At 38.8% G+C, this 17,001-nt stretch overlaps 2 protein-coding genes across 3 annotated transcripts; one reads left to right on the top strand and one right to left on the bottom strand.

The window, feature by feature from the left end:
• The first annotated feature begins 534 nt into the window (after positions 1 to 534).
• On the top strand, positions 535 to 4,923 carry sf3a2 (splicing factor 3a, subunit 2). Its single transcript, XM_089009053.1, has 8 exons — positions 535 to 609; positions 1,243 to 1,546; positions 1,622 to 1,668; positions 1,787 to 1,896; positions 2,784 to 2,833; positions 2,908 to 3,048; positions 3,127 to 3,195; positions 3,270 to 4,923. The coding sequence occupies exons 2-8, from the start codon at positions 1,349 to 1,351 to the stop codon at positions 3,525 to 3,527; spliced, it is 873 nt and encodes a 290-aa protein (XP_088865179.1). The 5' UTR covers positions 535 to 609; positions 1,243 to 1,348; the 3' UTR covers positions 3,528 to 4,923.
• Positions 4,924 to 5,902: 979 nt separating this feature from the next.
• LOC148891326 (uncharacterized) lies at positions 5,903 to 12,619 on the bottom strand. 2 transcript variants are annotated; one of them, XM_089009055.1, is made up of 7 exons: positions 12,513 to 12,619; positions 10,975 to 11,075; positions 9,831 to 9,859; positions 9,692 to 9,746; positions 8,674 to 8,808; positions 8,493 to 8,590; positions 5,903 to 6,382 (listed from the first exon to the last, which is right to left on the bottom strand). In XM_089009055.1, the coding sequence occupies exons 2-7, from the start codon at positions 11,066 to 11,068 to the stop codon at positions 6,077 to 6,079; spliced, it is 717 nt and encodes a 238-aa protein (XP_088865181.1). In that variant the 5' UTR covers positions 11,069 to 11,075; positions 12,513 to 12,619; the 3' UTR covers positions 5,903 to 6,076. The 2 variants fall into 2 exon arrangements, with proteins under 2 accessions (XP_088865181.1, XP_088865182.1); XM_089009056.1 differs by lacking the exon at positions 12,513 to 12,619 and having other exon boundaries at positions 9,831 to 9,906; positions 10,975 to 11,050.
• Between the last annotated feature and the right edge of the window lie 4,382 nt (positions 12,620 to 17,001).

A 17,001-nucleotide genomic window follows, 5' to 3' on the forward strand; every position in this document is an offset into this window, starting at 1 on the left:
TCGTTGTACGGAAGTCAGAAAGGGTCAAATAAAGTGAAACTCACTGTCAAGTTTACGTGCGAATTAATTACTACATGGTAATTAAAAGTACCTGTATGGCATCCATAAAAGGTTTGGATTCGATGTACGGAAAGTTTTACCACAGTAGAAAACACATCGATTGATCATTGTAATACATTTTAAACTAATAAAATAAACGAATACACGTTTTTTTATGTAAAAGCAACTGTATTCAGCGAGGTTTTCGCCCGAAATTTAAATATTCTGACAATTTCAGCAGACCTCGTGGTTTCTTGAAATATAGTTCACGGTTTGAGTACTGCTGGTTTACTTTGTTTTATACTGGTTCCGGCAAAGATGATTATTTTATTCTTACATGTGATTCAAGTACAAAAAAATTGGGCACGTCTTTGAGAAGAAGTGATAAGATTTACAAAAGTGTATAATTAGCATTTGAATTTACGACCGCGAATGGCCGCGCTATGCGCTTTCCGGTCGTTAAGTGGCGCTAGTGAGAACTAAACTAAGCGGTCTTACGACGCAAAGAAGAATAAACGACGTACGCATGCTCATTTACAGCATTAGCGTGATGCTTTTGTTGTATTGTTGGTAAGTTTTTTTCTAAGTAACCCGTACATTCGATATGAAATACTTATTAATTGTCCATTTAATTGTTTTTGTATGTGTTATTGAAGTGGGGTACATATGTTTTTTTGTGATTCGGTGGTCGTGTGATGTAAGGTGTTAAGAGGAAGCTAACCGTGTTAGCTTTAGCCCTTCCAGTCACCGATCAAGTAACATAACTATCAAGAAAATAAGTCGGCTTACCCCAAATGTGTGTGTTTTCGGTTAGAAAGTGTAACTTATGAATGTATATAACTGTCGACTTGGTGGGGAAAATCGTAATCTAAATGTGAATTACCACAGTACCGCACATTTATGGTCAGTGATCGCCAAATCATCCACTATTGGAACATACCCACCGTTTTTTTTTGCTGTAGCACCGTTAACATTTTTTTGTCGATAATATGCAACAATGTGGAGTCAAAGTCAAAATTGGAACTGGGCTATTGGCATTATGTTGGGGGTTTGCAGGTTCGCGAAGGGCTCAGTCCCCATTTTGTGATTACTTTATTTCGTGACGTCCCTGAATTAATATTTTCAATAGAATAAACGTTAGTCAAAACAGTATATGTGTTTCTGCTCACAAAATTGTAACTCAAACTGTATTTCCGCCTTTAGGTAACCAAGACAGGAAAGAGAAAAAAAAGTCGTAGCTGTCCAGTGTTGCATCAACTGGCTGTTTGCCTGCAAGCAGCTTCGTGTCTTGATCAATCACCATAAAAAAATGGATTTCCAACATCGAGCTGGAGGGAAGACAGGAAGTGGAGGTGTGGCGTCCTCCTCCGAGAGTAATCGAGACAGACGAGAGCGGTTGCGCCAGCTGGCTCTGGAGACCATTGACATCAACAAAGATCCCTACTTTATGAAGAATCATTTAGGATCATATGAGTGCAAACTTTGCCTGACGCTTCACAACAACGAGGTTATAATTTGAATATGTACATGTGACGTCTTTATGGTTCAAGTACAATATTAACAGTGTTTTTTGTCATTATAGGGCAGCTACTTAGCACACACACAAGGAAAGAAACATCAGACTAATTTGTAAGTACCGCATCTCCTTTAAACAATGTACAATGGCTGGCCCATCATCTATGCCCAATATTTGTTTTCAAACCCTTATGACCTGCGTTTTTTGTTTGTTTGTTTGTTTGTTTGTCAGGGCGCGGCGAGCTGCCAAAGAGGCCAAAGAAGCTCCTGCTCAGCCAGCACCAGCAAAAGTAAAGGTCGAGGTCAGGAAGTTTGTGAAAATTGGTCGGCCTGGTTATAAGGGTAAGTTCCTCAACTTTTTACAGTGATACCGTGGCTTACGAACTTAATTGGTTCCTAGACAGAGTGTGTAAGGTGAAAAGTTTGTATCCCAAAAATTAATTTCCCATAAGAAACCATTAAAATGAGAATAATCCGTTTCCAGGTCCATATAAAACATAATTTTCTACTTTCTAATTTTCGAAGCCTTAAAACTACACAAAATAAACCTTATTTTATGTATAATAAATACTATGATATTATAATTAAAGAAATAAACTGTACTGGTTTTATTTACCTTTGTGATGGTCGGTTTCATCAGCATTAAACACTTGATGAGGAACGTAACCTTCTTCTTTCACCATCTTGAGGAATGATCCCTTCTAGATCCCTTGCTTGAATGATCCCTTGCTTTCTCTGTGATAATTGTCTCTGTGATAAATCTAGTTTCTCATCAATTGTGTTCTGTTTAGCTGGGTTGATAGCTTTTTGCATCAAGTATACAGATGGCTTGTGCGGGTTGTTTGAGGAGCCTGATTGATGGGATATTTTAACCTTGCAGTCTACACTCCACCATTGAACTATGAAAGTTGAAACTCTCACTGTCGTCTGCCTGTCTCTTTTATGTTTAAACCACCTCCCCTCACTGCTGCGTTCTTGACCAATCACGTGGCTTTAACCAAAGACTGGAGGTGGGGAATAGAGGACAAAAACAGTCGGCTGCCATTTTTGTTGTTAGACCTCCCTGTACGAAAAAAGTTCGTATGCCAAGGTAAAATTTTCATAAATTTAACGTTCGTAAACCGAAAAGTTCGTAAGCCAAGGGGTTCGTAAATCGAGGTATCACTGTATGTAACTGTGCACTAATATCACATATTCCTTATCATGGTGGATGTCTGTGCCCTTCTCAGTAACCAAACAGAGGGATCCGGAGACTGGGCAGCAGTCTTTACTCTTCCAGGTTGGTGTAAATTGAAATAAAAAGTGAGTGAGTAAGTAAAAACAAGTGTTAAAGTCGAATTCTACAACCTTCAGATTGACTACCCGGAAGTCGCGGAAGGTATTGGGCCCAGACATCGTTTCATGTCTGCATACGAACAGCGCATCGAGCCCCCGGACCGCCGTTGGCAGTACCTGTTGCTAGCTGCGGAACCTTATGAGACGATTGCTTTTAAGGTAACTCTTGAAATCTCATTTTATTTCCTTTTCCTTTTTTTTTGCTATATTATGATGTTAATACCTGATCTCTTTTAGGTCCCCAGTAGAGAAATCGACAAGGCAGAGAGCCGCTTCTGGACACACTGGAACCGAGAAACGAAACAGGTGATGGTTAGAAGATCAGAGTTTTTGAGCACTGAAAGAACGTGTGCTCTAAATGTTTTTTTTCCTCCCCTCAGTTCTTCCTCCAGTTCCATTTTAAAATGGAAAAAGCTCTCCTACCACCGACTGGTCCACCGCCTCCTGCTGCTATGAAGCGTCCTCCTCCTCTTATGAGTGCACCTCGCCCACAAAACGAGTCCCTGCCCCCACCTCCGGGTGGGATGATCCTTCCCCCGGGTGCACCCGGTACCCCTCAACTGCCCCCTCAAATGCCCATGCCACCAATGCCGATGAGGCCACCACCCCCTGAGGGACTTTCAGTAGCTAACAATTAATCATGTTCAAGTTATACATTGGAAAAACGACTCATTTTTAAGATTTTGGATATAAATACTCTTGGAAAAAAAATCAGTTTAGTGTGTTTGTATGACTTCTCTTCCTAAAATCATATTTGTTATTGTTTTTTTGTGTGTTTTGTTTTTTTAACTTTGTTACTTCCGGGTTGAGCGAACGCTGCCGCAAAACAAAACTTCCCACAAGGATGTCTGGGGCTAAAAAAATATGAAGTGAGCGTTTTAGTATTTGATGATACAAAAAGACAGAGGGTGGGCTTAATCCTTCTGTCACAATTATACAAAGCATCGGTAGTGTACAAAAAAAATTCAAAATAGCACATAACCGAGTCACTTCTATCATCTGGAGCAGTTCAGAATCAATATTAATTCATTTACCACCATTCCTGAATTTATTTGGGTTTTGTTGTTTCTCGCGGGCATGCCGATAAAGTCCTGGTCAGACCTCTGGCAATGTTTTTTCACTTCCACGAAGAGGGTAGCATTTGCCTTTTGTCCATGTTAGCGCTTTGTTCCAGCTTCAGTTGTTGTTAAAGCGCTTTATAACCCAATATCTATGTATTGCATTTTATTTTGGACAGCTTCCCCCATTTCAAGCTCAGATAACTCCAGACTCATAACTTAGGAATTAACTCTTTTTTTCTAATGAAAGAAGAAATTCTCAGTTTCCAACGCTGTATTGAATGTTTATGTAGTGCTAAAAATATCATGTGACTGTAAAGTGTCCTTAAGAGTTTTGAAGGCGCTTATAAATGCAATTTATTATTATTAAAATGTGGTACATAGGAACATACAACAGGTTATCATATTGTTGGGGAAAGCTGCACTCTTTCACTGAAGGACTCAACGTTGAGAATAACAAATAATAGGTCTGTTACTGTAATTAATTTTCTGTAGCAAATGTGTTCCCTAGAGCTTTTTCATACCTGCCAACTACTCCGGTTTTGGTGTAAAAAGTACTGTTGTATGGGTTAATAATTAAAATTACGGTTTCGAATAAAAACAAATCCAAAATCGTCAAACTAGTAAGTACTGTACTTAACGTTCATTCAAAACACGAGAGCAGGTGATCGGCACAGTGTTAGCTGTTAGCTTTCTTTACATGAATTGCGCATGCGCGTGGTACGGGTCTTTCCTGAAATCCACAGTGACAGCTCATTACTGGAATCGAGACTCAAGACTTAGCGTCGTTTTTATCATTGTTGTGTAATGGCACCAGCCGGAGAAAAATCAACAAAAAATGTGAAAAGTAAAAGAAAACAACAGTCGTTTCGAGAGGATTACTCCCAAGCATTTCCAGGAGTTAGACTTCGCTCAAGAAAAGGTGAAAATGACGCGAGTTTGAGTGTCATACCTGTCAACCTTGGCTAATAGCTGCTCGTATAAATGATTACAATTCCCGTATAAAAGTTGTAGCACGCCGTACATTATTTGAAATTATTTAAAAAACCGCTTACAAGCGGAAATGTAGACAGGTGACTGCGCATGCGCAGTAACCTTGACCCCGGTGTATTACTTGTAGTGATGGGAATTCCAGCTCTTTTTAGAGAGTCGGTTCTTTTGGTCAGCTCACAAAAAAAGAACCGACGTCTCCCAAATGGCTCCACAGGTTGTTTGTTGCTAACATAATTCACTACCAAAAATAAGAGAATAATAAAAGAATTACTAATATAAAAACACATACAATATCCTCAGTTTTTCTTTTTTTGTAGTTGCTTAAATTAATTTACCACAAAAAATATACAATACACTTTTTCATTTTTAAAATGTATGTGACTTTATTTGTATTCATATGGGTGCGCGCGCACGTGTGTGGCTTCTACCACGGATTTGACCAATCACGTGCGACTTTAACCGAAGGGGTTGCGGAATCGGTTCCTATAAGCGGCTCCCTATTAAGATCTAGCGCCAGTCGTTCACTTCAAAGAGACGGCTCTAAGCGCCCACTCGTTCGCGAACGACACATCAGTCACGGTTGTATTAAGTTCATCCTGTCTACTTGAAATCTAATTTTCAACAGATTCCTTTCTTACAGAGTGTTTTTAGGTGTTCAATTACCTGAAACACGTCAGGTAATTGATTACCTGAAACATGTCAGGTAATTGAGCACCTAAAAACCACTGTAAGAAAAGAATCAGTTGAAAATTAGACCCATCAGTAATTACTTCGCTTTTCTGCTTTCAGAAGTTTGTAGGTATGCTATATTTTAGGTTGTTTAAAAAAAGTTGGATGTCCTCTGTGATGTTACCTAAACCAATAGTTCATGATCAATATTGTGATGTGTTTGTGCTGTTAAGAGAAAAATATATTTTCGGAGTCATTTCACCTTCAGCAAAAGGTGTTCACAACTGCATAGCTCATTGGGGTTGTTTTATTTCAATTTGTTCTTTATCTATTGACAGATGTGGATGGAAGGAGTAAAATGATACTTTGTTGCCGTACTAACAAGCAAGTTTGATCAAGCGCTGCGAAACAGGTGAGAAATTGTGCATACCGGAGAAAATAAATCATCTTTTTGGATTCTCTTTCTTCTAATTCTTCTCCTCCATCTCTGCGTTGGATACCACCTCTTCCTTTTCCGATTTTTGCTCATGTGTTTTGTCAGATGCCTTCAACATCTTCTTCTCTTTCTTCTTCTTGTTCTTCGCCTTTTGCTTTTGGACTTTCTTAGCCCTCCTGGCTTTTAATGTCCCTTTGCTTTGCTTCATGAGTTTTTTGTCTAGTATTGGCTTGTTTCTGAGACTGCTCGTTGTCCTTTTTTCATCTTCGTCATTGTCGTCGTCGTCATTGAGATCCGGCAGCCACCAAAACAAAACTTCCCACAAGGATGTCTCGGGCTAAAAAAATATGAAGTGAGCGTTTTAGTATTGGACGACACAAAAAGACAAAGAGGGTGGGCTTAATCCTTCTGTCACAATTCTACAAAGCATTGGTACTGTACAAAAATATGTAAAATAGCACATAACCGAGTCCCTTCCATCATCTGGAGCAGTTCAGAAGCAATATTAACTCATTCACTGCCATTCCTGAATTTGTTCGGGTTGTGTTTTTTCTTGCGGGCATGCCGATAAAGCGCTGGTCGGACCTCTGGCAATGTTTTTTCACTTTCACGAAGGGGGTAGCATTTGCCTTTTGTCCATTTTCGCGCTTTGTTCCAGCTTCGGCTGTTGTTAAAGCGCTATATAACCCAATACAGTGAGACCTCAACTTACAAACACCTTAACTTACAAACTTTTCGTCTTACAAACGTCTAATTTATGAAAATTAAATCTTATAATAAGCACTATTTTCATAATACACACTCACCACAGCTGGCGGAGTGACCTTCGGCGGAAGCACACGACCGAACAGTACCAACAGTCCTTATGGAAGGTGACTCTCCTTCCATAAGCCATCAACGACCATCAAAAAGGTAAATAAAACTTTATTTTACAGCACAGTTTATTTCTTTAATTACAGTCCTCATGCAATTCCCTTTGACCTTCGACCTCCAACGCCATTCCATCAAGCCATAAATGACCATCACAAATGTAAATAAAGTGACTATATGATACAGTGCAGTGTATTTCTTTCATTACAATACAATAGCACATTTATTATACATAGAATAAGGTATGTTGTATGTAGTTTTAAGGCTTATTTAGTTGAAAAGTATATTTTTTGGAAACCTGGGAACGGATTATTCCCATTTTAATGGTTTCCTATGGGAACTTTTTTTTGAGATACACACTTTTCACCTTACACACTCTGTCTGGGAACCAATTAAGTTCGTAAGTTGAGGTCTCACTGTATCTATGTATTGCATTGTATTTTGGACAGCTGCCCCATTTCAAGATCAGATAACCCCAGAGTTTTATAACTTAGGAATTAACTCTTTTTTTTCTAATGAAAGAAGAGACTCTCAGTTTCCAACGCTGTATTGAATGTTTATGTAGTGCTAAAACTCAATACAGTATTTTGGACGGATCTTTCCACAACATTTGGAGGTTAACTCATTCACTGCCAGATGACGTGCAAGAATGTGTCCACTCAAGTGCCAGGGTTTTTGTCATTGTCACTCAAATTGCAAGAATATTGAGCTTTAGGACGACATAAACATTCAGTACAGTGTTAGAAACCTTAGACTCTCTTCTTACATCAGAAAAAAAGAGTTCATTCCTAAATTGTATGGGTCTGGAGTTATATGAGCTTGAAAGGAGGGCGGATGTCGAAAATACAATGCAACACGTACATATTGGTTTATATCGGGCTTTAACAATAGCTGAAGCTGCAACAAAGCACTAACATGGAAAAAAAGGAAATGCTGCCCCCTCGTGGAAGGGAAAAACATTGCCAGAGGCCATGGCCAGCGCTTTATCGGCACCCAAGCATGAAAAAAAGACCTGAACAAATTCAGGAATAGCCCTCTGTCATATTTTCAATTCCTGAATAAATTTGTGAATGGCAGTGAATGAGTTAACAAATAATCAAGTAATAATATGATACATTTCATTTATAAGCGCCTTTCAAAACTCTCAAGGACACTTTACAGTCACAGGATATTTTTTTTCTGCGGGTGAGCAGAGGCAGCCAGACGCGTCAGCGTTCACTCAACCCGGAAGTGACATAAAGTATAAAAAACAAAACAAAAAAAATAAAATAATATGACTACACAATTCAAGTCCACAGGTGTCAAAGTGCAGGCCCGGGGGCCAAATCTGCCCCGCCACATCATTTTATTCGGCCGATGAAAGCAAAACAAAATTGTGAAATTCCATGATGCTTGTCCGAACCAAAATGTTAAATTGTCCAATGTAAACAACAATAACAGTCATTACTTTTGACTTCAAATTTGAAAACTAGTTATTCATTAATTTGTTGTGTGCTCTATATGCAAATGACATGTAGTTTAGTGTTTTGGGCATTTTGACAGTGATGAGTTCAACTGAAAACACTATTTCATTTCACCTGCGCTGGTTTGCCTCTGTGTCGTAACGCGGTTGGTGCCCTCACAGTCAATTCGATGTCATGCTCCTGTGATGATGTCCTCTGACCACGCAGGCTCTCTGTTACATTGAAAAGACAGCACTCGGTTACAGCTGGCATATATTCATTGGCCTTGTTCTCAAAAATTTGAACTTGTGGCTACCATGAAGTCTTTGGAAGCCCGAGGTTAGAACCAGGATGGAAATGGCAACAAACAGACAACGGTTGAGGGTGACGTTCTCCCATGGGGTTTCAATCGGAGTCAAATTCTGCACGGACAAGGTTTTTTGGACAGGAACTAAAGAAGAAAGAAAAATGAGTCACTCTTGTTTTAAAGTTAATTTGTGAGGAAGTATAGTGATATCTCGGTTTACGAACACATTAGCTCACGAACGTTTCGCCTTACGAATTTTAAATTCGCGAGAATACAATCTTGGCATACAAACTAAGTTTTCGACAAACGAACCAAACCACACAGCTCTGCGGCGGCTGGCGGACTAGTTTTCCACACCCACATTCTTTGAGTGCAGACGTGGTTTGTTATCGAGTGGAGTACTTTTGCTATTATGGGACCGAAAAAGACCCCACCATAGGCTAATGTTAAGCCGAAGCGGACACAAAAGAACATTACGGTCGAGCAGAAGAAGGAGATTATCAAAAAACACGAACGAGGTGTGCGTTTGCGTGACTTGGCGTCCCAGTACCAGTATGCTAAGTCAACCATTGCTACGTGTGGCTAAGGGTGTTTCTGTGTTGTCTAAGCAACGGTCTCAGGCAATAGAAGAGATTGACAAACTTCTGTTGATTTGGATTAATGAAAAGCAGCTAGCATGGGACAGTGTGAGTTAGGGTATTAACGCAGAGAAAGCACGGCAAATTCACTTGGATATCATCAAGCGGAAACTACATCAACGACCATCACAAAGGTAAATAAAATGACTTTATTATATAGTACAGTTTATTTCTTTAATTACAATACCATAGCACATTTATCATACGTAAAATAAGGTATATTTTGTGTAAAATTATGTTTTACGGGGAACTGGGAACGGATTATTCTCATTTTTAATGGTTTCTTATGGGAAATAAATGTTTGGCAGACACACTTTTCCCCTTACACACACTTTCTGGGAACCAATTAAATTCGTAAGCTGAGGTATCACTGTACTACCAAAACCTACATTTCCTGGAAGAAGTTTGTTCTACTTTTGCGGCCTGAGGTACTGCAGACATTTCCTATACGGCACAAATAATTCCATGAATTAAAAGATAAAATAAAAGAAAATGATACATTATCATTCCCCTCGTTTATCTACTGACCTCTGTAAACTTCCTGCTCGCATACATTTCTGCAACAATAGACAAATGGAGATAAATTAAAGCCAGCAAGGTCAGCCTAAGAGATGAAAGAAGTGTTGAAAATGTCAAGCTAGAAAGAAGCTAACATCATTCACCAATTTGGCACGTGTGACCAAAATATGACACAAAGGGATTCACAGAGAAAAATAATCACAAAGCTGAGTGTTACATGATAACGATAATCATGTCGCGGCTTGGAATTGAAGTGTATTTACGTGGGACAGGAGATGTCAGACAGTCTCTTTTTGTCAATGGATGCTACAGCTTCGTGTTTGCTTTCAACATTTAGCTTGTAGCAAACGTGCACATTTAACCATGACGTCCCTGAATCATTGGTGAAAAGGACGCTTTGATCATCTCCTTTTGCATCTAGAACTGCTTCATACAACAAAGAGGGTGCAGAAAGTGGTTCAGATTGAATGACTGTGTCTTTGTGTTGTCATATTATTTTATTATTACTTTTTTGTTCTTTTGACTTCAAGATGGCGCCGCGAGAGTGGCTGGACTTACAGCAGCTCCTGTATTTTGTTTTTCTCCTTTTTCCTTTCCTTTCCTCTTCCTTCCATCACTTTGCTGCTGTGAAATGTAAATGTCTCCACTGCAAGACTAATAAAGGCTAATCCAATCCAATAAAATAAAATACAATACAATACAATACGATACGATACGATACAATACAATACAATACAATACAATACAATACAATACAATACAATACAATACAATACAATACGATACAACATAATACAACACAACATAATACAATACAATACAATACAATACAATACAATATAAACCACAATAATAGTCATTATTTTTTACTTTAAATTTGAAAAGTAGTTATTCATTAATTTGTTTTGCCTTCTGTATGTAACATGTGGAGGAGCTGAAACATTCTAATGGTTTCCCCAAATTCGTAAGGGCCCCCTGAGAGGAAACCGTAACTACAATGTGGCCCGTGGCAAAAAAAAAAAAAAAAAAAGAGTGACACCCCTGGGCTAAAGCCACATTGGAATCGTTGAGACTCACGGGCATATACAAAAATAGTATTCCTGAATCTCTTCTAGATTGTTTGGTGTGAGCGGTTGCTAGCAAGTGTCAGCACCTGGTTGTCGAAATTGTCGAACAGGCTTCTGTGGAAGAGTATCTTTTCTTGTTGGCCCTAACTCCTCTTCAAAGGTCTCATAGCTTTCCTCCATGTCCGTCCTGAGACAAAATGACACCAAGGGATTGAACTCAATCGAGCAGAGTTTCTTTTGAGATTTCTTGTCGAGAAGGAAAGCTCTGAAAATTCATTCATGACAGACATGTGCAAAAAAAGTGTCCACTCCAGTGCCAGGGTTGGTTTTTTGTCATTGTCACTCGAATTCCAGGAGCCACAGAAAGTTTTAGGACTACATAAACATTCAATTCAGCTTAAGAAACCTTAGTCTCTTCTTTAATCAGAAAAAAGAGTTAATTCCTAAATTGTATCATTCTGGCGTTATCTGAGCTTGAAATGGGGAAAAAATGTCCACTCCAGTGCCAGGGTTTTTGTCATTGTCACTTGAATTTCCAAGACCCACAGAATATTGAATTTTACGACTACATAAACATTCAATGCAGCATAAGAAACCTTAGACTCTCTTCTTTCATCAGAAAAAGAGAGTTAATTCCTAAATAATGTGGGTCTGGAGTTATATGAGCTTGAAATGTGGGTGGCTGCCAAAATACAATGTCACACATAGATATTAGTTTTATATGGCGCTGTTACAACAGCTGAACCTGGAACAAAGCGCTAACATGGACAAAAGGGAAATGCTGCCCTCTTGTGGAAAAGAAAAATAACATTGCCAGAGGCCATGGCCAGCGCTTTATCGGCACCCAAGCATGACAAAACAAAACCCAGACAAATTCGGGAATTTACGTCAGATTTTGAATTCCAGAATAGCAGTGAATGAGTTAAATTGTGTCAGTATTTTTCCATTTAGTATGTTGTTTTTTTTTTTTACCAGAAGTACAAAGTTACTCATATTCTCAACGTAGTTCAACTATCTAAAAAAATTGACTTAATTTTCACTGCCATTGACAAGTTTTATTGATTGTGTATTGGATTTTTTTCAACTGCGATCGATTGGTGCTGTTGGGGGTGAGGGGTTGTACTCCACTGTAAATTTCAAATTTGGGGAAAAAAATTCCTGTTGCACCGGTAAATGACATTGATGCCCCGATTTTAATATAAATTTGTGCTACTTAGCTTTACCCTATCGCTAATCACAAAATAAAGGGAAAAAGCCAATTGAAACTTATCTTCTATTAAAAGAAGAATATATTCTTCCATTTGGTGAATGAGTCAAATCAAAAGCTTTTCTACTTTAATCTAATTACCCTCGTCTTCCAAAGCTGTGTAAACCCAAGGTCAACTTTTTTGAATGGACGTTAAAATATCTCACGACCACCACATTTACATTAAAATGCTATCAGGCCGTTATGACATTTGATGACACTGAGTTAATGTCATCACAACCACTATAAATAGATGTGAGGCAAAAAAATCCCCACACCGAGAACGATGAATGCACACAAAACCAATAAGGAAGGAAAGAAAGTCGCTAGTGTCATAATAAGTTGAGGCCTGACGTTTACAGACAAGCAATGACCTACCTGACTCCACATTTGGGGGTCCCGAACCTTCGTTGAGGGACCTTTGTCAGAGAGTTGTTGTCCCTCCACAGAGAAAGCGGCACAAGTGAACAGATCTGACGGCTGGAAACAGGTGCAGGAGGAAAAAAAAAAAACAGTCCAGCGTTTCAAGTCAGAGGCGTTGACGTGACCATGTGCTGTGCAGCCAGCAAATCACCACGCGAGGGTGGAAGAAGGACACGGGTCAACAAGGTTTTGTCGAAAGGAAGTCACAACATACCCACCAGTTAATTTTCTATAGCCTATGTGAAAAGCTGGAGCCTATCCTGGCTGACTTTGCTCAATTATACGTTTAGACCAGAGCTGATGCCACATGGTAGTTACCGTTTCCTCTCGAGGGCATTAGAATGTTTAATACTGCTATTACGACTACTACTACTACTACTACTACTACTACTACTACTACTACTACTACTACTACTACTACTAATAATAATAATAATAATAATAATAATAATAATAGTACTGCTACTACTACTACTTCTAGTACTGCAACTAATACAGTAAAGTCTCGTTATATCGATATTCAAGGGAGTCCGAAAAAATATCGATATAACCGGGACTATCGATATATCCGACCCTGTTTGCATGTAATTTTCTCGTGCGTGCATAGAAATAGTATCGATATAACCGGGACTATCGATATATCCGATATCGATATAACGAGACTTTACTGTACTACGACTACTACTAATAATACTAATACTAATAATACTACTAATACAAATACTAATACTACTAATACGAATACTAATACTCATTCTACTACTACTACTACTACTACTACTAATAATAATAATAATAATAGTACTGCTACTACTACTACTTCTAGTACTGCAACTAATACTACGACTACTAATAATAATACTAATACTAATAATACTACTAATACAAATACTAATACTACTAATACGAATACTAATACTACTAATATGAATACTAATACTACCAATACTAATACTAATACTCATTCTACTACTACTACTACTACTACTACTACTACTACTACTAATAATAATAATAATACATTTTATTTTTCAGCGCCTTTCAAAACTCTTAAAGGACAACCGACGTCACTTTTTTGTTTTTTAACTGACATCAGAAAAACGTTTGATAGCATCTAAAATACCCAAAACACGCAGTATGATATTTTTAGTCAAATGCAAAACACCAATAAAAATGACTTAAAGTGTCCAAAATCTGCAAAAAAATTGAGCTGCGAATTCGGCATTTTCAGAAAGTCCCGCCCCCAGTTTGTGACGTCACGCCAAGACGTCTTGCATTGCTGGAGAATCCAAACAATGGCTTCAGATTCGGAGAACATGCTTTCTTGTTACACATCCAGTTATGAATATGATTCAAATAGTTCTGAAGAGGAAAGCATACATGTTTGCAATCGATTAAATAATTTATTCCATGGCATTTTGAGGCAACATTGGGGCAACAATGGATCACCAGAAAAGAGGCACAAAATGGCGATCTCCAGTGGCCACCTCCGCTTCCACAGGCTGATAAATTCCTTATATGGAGCTTGGACTCCCTCTTCTGGCGGCTTTTGGGTGCAACACAGTTCTCAGACCAAACCTGTACAGCAAAATACATTGACGTGATGGAAGGACGCAACAATGCGTCTTTTTTACGGTCAGGGGGCGGTCCTTTCATGACGTCACTCACGGACTCGTCACCAACTCAAAAACAAGACTTCCTGAACATTCAGAGCGAGTCTTAAAACGTAAAATATAGCTATATGCGGTGGAATCTTATTAAAATACGCTCAGTAGAAGTCATTTGAGGCCATTTTACAAATTATGGACACAACTTGTCCGGAGACCTCGGTTGTCCTTTAAGGACAGTGACAATGTCAATGGATGGATACTATGGACATTTCATGTGCTTGTTTTGCTGTGGCCACTTGAGGGCAGTCTCATGCAGACAAGCGCTCATGCAGAAAACAAGTTTCTCAATTCTCAGTAAGAGGCAGTTGGCATTTTTTGGGCGGCGGGGGCGGGGATAATAACTATGACGCCTATGACTATTGTTATATTTTCTGACTACATGCATTGCTCCACTGTTTGTGTTCAAATATCCGCTTGCTACAAAAGGACATCTGAAGGTCAGACAGAAATCAGAAATGGAGGCAGACCCTCGTCATGATGTCATTTGCCCTGAGATTATACCCAGTGTAACTGGCGGCAATATTAAGTCATTGGTTGCCATGGCAACAAAAATCTAATTTATTTGGTCTTGTTGTTTTGTAAAGTTCTTTCATGTTTCTATGTAAATCTTCATATTTATGTATTACTTAAAATCCTCCTCAATACTTAATTTGGAATAGTTTGTCATGGACCACTTCCGGTTTCGTGTTACATTACGTGCGAGAGAAATCGCTAGAGAGAGAAATTACGAGAGAAATAAAACGATAAACTCTACGTCATTAAAGTTTACTTTGGGTTTACAAGGTGCACACGTTTGAGAAAAAAACGTGCACACGTTTGGTGCGCACTGATGTCCAAAAACGTTTATTGTGGAAGACCGTGAAAAGCAAAAGACGATTAAAACAACAATCGACGTTACTAAAATATGGTTGACAAGACATACAGTAAATAAGCACTTTACCGGTAATAACGGAACCGGAAATGACAAAATAAAGTATTGGGATTTTAATAAAGACGTAAATATGAAGTAACATTAAACAACTTTACAAAACAACAAGACCAAAATAAATTACATTTTTGTTGTCATGGCAACCAATGAGTTAATATTGGTGCCAGGTACACCCAGCTTGTGCCTCTTTGTACAATAACATGCCATAATAATAATAATAATAATAATAATAATAATAATAATAATAATAATAATAATAATAATACATTTAATTTCTAAGCAACTTTCAAAACTCTCAAGGACACTTTTATGACATCATTCACTGTACTACTGCCTCTGAAAAAAAACAGATACAATAAATGTGAAACCATGCATAAGAGAGTGATAACCATTTGAAATGGAATTTGAGAAGATCCAAATACGTAACACAGAAACACAGGTGGTCCGGGGTGCATTGAAACCGTGTTTGATACGCTTGACTTTGCCAGATCCTCGCCAACGTGTTCTACCGGAAACAAATTCCTTGTGTGTTCTACATACTTGGCAATAAAGATGATTCTGATTCTGATTCTGATTCTGAACTGTGGCATGTCCACCCATGCATGTAAGCTAAAAAATCAATTGCTCATTCTGTGCCTGGAACTCATCACGAATTAGTGACACTGCTGATCAATTTCAGATAATGCTTTCATTTAGACTGAGTGAGGCAAACGGACGCGGGGTGAATTGGGTTTGCAAGAAACAAATGCCACGGCTTTCAAACTAATCATTCATGATGTCAGTTGGGCAATCAGAGTCAGACAAGATGCTTTAATGAAGCATGAGGCAAGAAGGAGTGACTCCCGCCTCACATCGGCATCACTTTCATTTAAAAATCTCATTTGGGATGACACGCCGCTTGATTTGGAGACTCAGAGTCCTTTTCTTTCATTTCCACTGCTATTTACCTCCCCACCACCACCATCCTGCTTATCCTCCGCCTGTGCTGTGTTTGTGTGCTCGCTGCCTTCCAGCCACCCCCTGCTTGTCGGCTGATTGAAGATAATTACTGCTATTTTACTGTAGCTTTCACAGCTTGGCATTTGTGGGAGCACTTACAGATGGAGAACATGCCGAGCAGGAGTTCATGCTTCATAGCATGAGCCACTGAAAATGCCTCGCTAAGAAAATGCAATTTGCTGCTGTTACACAGTGTGAAGTTCAGAAACAAACAACTGTTGATAGTATGAAAAAGAAAAATAATGTTTCATTAACTCATTCACTGCCAGATGATGTGCATAAATGTGTCCACTCCAGTGCCAGGGTTTTTTTTGTCATTTTCACTCGAATTGCAGGACCCACAGAATATTGATTTCTAGGAGTACATCAACCTTAAATTCTGAATAAGAAACTTTAGATTTATCTGAGCATGAAATGGTGGCGGCTGTACAAAATACAATACAATACAATACATATACAGTGATACCTCGGTTTACGAACTTTTCCGTTTATGAACGTTACATTTATGAAGATTTTACCTTGGCATACGAACTTTACCTTGGCATACAAACTTTTTTTCGTATCCGGAGCTGCCTCAATGAGTGATGCGTCGTTCGCGAACGAATCAGAATCAGAATCAGAATCAGAATCATCTTTATTGCCAAGTATGTAGAACACACAAGGAATTTGTTTCCGGTAGCACTCTATTCCCTGTCCCCAGTCTTCGGTTAAAGCAACGTGATTTGTCAAGAACGCAGCAGTGGGGGGGGGGGGGGGAGTGGTTTAAACATTAAAGAGACAGGCAAACGACAGTGACAGAGTTTCAACTTTGATAGTTCAAAGGCAGAGTGTAGACTGCAAGGTTAAA

This window comes from Hippocampus bargibanti, linkage group LG11, assembly GCF_051943395.1.
Source record: "Hippocampus bargibanti isolate YZ-2025 linkage group LG11, ASM5194339v1, whole genome shotgun sequence".
Taxonomy (NCBI): Eukaryota; Metazoa; Chordata; class Actinopteri; order Syngnathiformes; family Syngnathidae; genus Hippocampus; species Hippocampus bargibanti.

Coding starts and splice junctions, on each gene's coding strand:
- LOC148891326 (XM_089009055.1), bottom strand. CDS start 11,068: ATGGAGGAAAGCTATGAGACCTTTGAAGAGGAGTTAGGGCCAACAAGA. Junction 8,591..8,673: donor GGGCTTCCAAAGACTTCATG/GTAGCCACAAGT, acceptor TCAATGTAACAG/AGAGCCTGCGTGGTCAGAGG. Junction 6,383..8,492: donor ACAGAGGCAAACCAGCGCAG/GTGAAATGAAAT, acceptor ATATTTTTTTAG/CCCGAGACATCCTTGTGGGA.
- sf3a2 (XM_089009053.1), top strand. CDS start 1,349: ATGGATTTCCAACATCGAGCTGGAGGGAAGACAGGAAGTGGAGGTGTG. Junction 1,897..2,783: donor TGGTCGGCCTGGTTATAAGG/GTAAGTTCCTCA, acceptor TGCCCTTCTCAG/TAACCAAACAGAGGGATCCG. Junction 3,196..3,269: donor GGAACCGAGAAACGAAACAG/GTGATGGTTAGA, acceptor TCCTCCCCTCAG/TTCTTCCTCCAGTTCCATTT.